At 37.2% G+C, this 2,496-nt stretch overlaps 1 protein-coding gene across 1 annotated transcript in view; it reads left to right on the top strand.

Annotated features, from left to right (window-relative positions):
* The window catches only part of acin1b (apoptotic chromatin condensation inducer 1b), a gene marked incomplete at its 3' end in the record, with an annotated part of 11,034 nt that extends 9,989 nt beyond the window's left edge, over positions 1–1,045 (top strand). The window contains 1 exon segment of the mRNA XM_014021040.1: positions 963–1,045. Coding sequence (XP_013876494.1) covers positions 963–1,045 — 83 coding nt within the window.
* Between the last annotated feature and the right edge of the window lie 1,451 nt (positions 1,046–2,496).

Raw genomic sequence — 2,496 nt, forward strand, 5'->3', positions numbered from 1 at the left:
GTCCACATCTTGTTTTCATCTCCAGCTAACAAGACAGAAATGTTTTTCAGACTCCGATCTGGGTAAAAAAAAAAAAAAAAAAAAGGCTACTGTTGTTTCGCTATGCATGAGCGCACGCGCGTGTGTGTGTATGTACAGATTATTGCTTCATGGTGGGGACAATTATTAACCATTTCCCCGGTACACACAGCCTGGTGAGGTTAGGGTTTGGGTCAGGTGTGTAGTCTACCTGGGAGGTTATGGTTGGCTATAGAATTGATGGGGAAATGAACGGAAGCCAATGCAAAGTCCCCATGAGGATAGAACAACAAACGTGTGTGCAGGGGAGGTGTGGAGCGGAGCCGTGAGCAGAGCGCTGTGCTATTAGGAGAGATGAGACTGTCGGTGGGCGACCATTGATACTGCTGGATTATTTTTTATGGAACATGGAAACTTTTTTTTTCAGCRGGCGACCGCTCCTCCTCCCCTTCGAACGATTGTTYGCACCAGTGCGACCGGACATTTTTTTTAGTCGCACTATTAGGAAATCAGGTTGTGTTTGTGACCAAATCGGTCGCACTCTAAAGCCCTGTGACATTGAGTCATTGTCAGATGATGATGATGATGATGAAGTACGGTGCTTAGAGTCCTATGTAGCATCACGGATTGTAGCTTGAAACCAACACATTATACCATTTTCAGTGTTGGAGGAGAAAAAATATTAAAAAGGATGGTTTGGGCTTGGGTTTGTAAGATTTAGTTTCCAAAATAAATTACACAATGAACAAAATGAGTTATCAGAGACTACACTAATGTTGCTATTGATACTGACATAAACAGACCAGATTCTATTACTTTTGACAACACTTGTAGCTTTTTACCATGTTATTTCTCTTTACAAATAATTTGTCTTTTTTGTGTTTTAAAGTTAAATTGTTTTACTGTTGTTTGTCACTCTTTTTTCTTTTTCAATCATCTCACAGAAGGCAGACCAAAAACAAGATGGAGAGGATGAGAAAAAGCCTAACTTGGGTAAAGGGTTGGAGAAACAAAACCTTTCAAAAAGGTCAGTTATCATTTTATAAAAAAACAACATCTGTATCTGCACTGCGTTCAAMATTATTATTCATATGCTGCTTCTGTTCCTTAACTCCTGAATATTCAGTACATTAGACAGCCTATGACATTTATTTAATTCCTTAACAAACATTTGTACATGCACCCCACAAAGTTGTGTTTCACAGTTTGTGGACTCAGATTTTTTGCAGATTATTTCATAGAACCAAACTACTATAATTGGTAATCCCTGTTATATTATGAAAACAGAAAATACAGTAAGGAACGTCAATTTTTCTCTCCCGCTTCGTGAGATTTCAAGCTAAATTTTTAAGTATAATCATATTTACTAGTTTTGTAACATAAACTTTACTGTAAATTCAGTTCCACTGTGCATGCCCTGTGCCCACATGCAGCCGTTTACTGTACAGTTTACCGTACAGTACCGTGTAGCTGCTTAGCTCTTGTGTGATTTTGTTTACGGTTTCCAGATAAAAATAAAATACACTTTTCCCCCCTCCTTGTCTGTGCACATTTTCACCAAACACACACCTCATCTTACAACACCCTCTAACATTTCCAGAGAAAACGCTAGTATAAACCGGACCTTAAAAAAAGAGGTGTGCATGAGAAGTCCTAAATGGGAACGAATTGGAAAAAAAACTGTAACAACAGTCTACATTTATTTCATTCTTTTATTCTGCATCGCTTTTTATTGTAGTTCATTGTTTGAWACTGCATCGAAAAGGTTCCTACTCCATTGTGTAACAGTATTTTTGTTTCATATCATTTTAGTGGGATTTGAATAAGTTTACTAAAGAACTGGTTTGCATGGCACTGAAGAATATTCTTATTAAATATACCCACTTTAGCCACTAGTTTACTATTGGAACAATTTTACTCAGTTGAGGAACTTAGGTTTTAGACGGTTCACAGAACAAAACATTACCCTGTTTTCTAAATGTTATCATCTAAAGGTTGAATCGTCATTTTTAGTTATTTATAAATGTCCTTCACAGCAATGTTTCCACAAAATAGTGTGTCACAAGAGAGTGGCAGTATTGATGGTTGGTTTGCCTTTCTCACAAAGATGATTACCTTTCACTTTTCAGAATAAACTTCTCGTGATGAAAATCACAGGAGTATTTACTTGCTCGTAATATTTATCATTGTATTTTTCAACCTTAATAAATGTGTCTTCTTATCCACTTCGACATACGGGGACAAGATAGACTACACTGTGGTTCTGTGTAAAATTAAAGAATGCCAACATTTTCAGTACCTCGTTTATTCCTTTGCAGGTTTTTTAAATGAAGGTAAAATGAGATGTAAGCTTGAGATTGGTTACAAAAATAACCTTGGAGTAAAACATGACAAAAAGCACACTCAGTGTCAGTGCTATTGGAGTATGCAATGTGTGTGTGTGTGTGTGTGTGTGTGTGTGTGTGTGTGTGTGTGTGT

Source organism: Austrofundulus limnaeus, unplaced genomic scaffold (assembly GCF_001266775.1).
Source record: "Austrofundulus limnaeus strain Quisiro unplaced genomic scaffold, Austrofundulus_limnaeus-1.0 Scaffold276, whole genome shotgun sequence".
Lineage (NCBI taxonomy): Eukaryota > Metazoa > Chordata > Actinopteri > Cyprinodontiformes > Rivulidae > Austrofundulus > Austrofundulus limnaeus.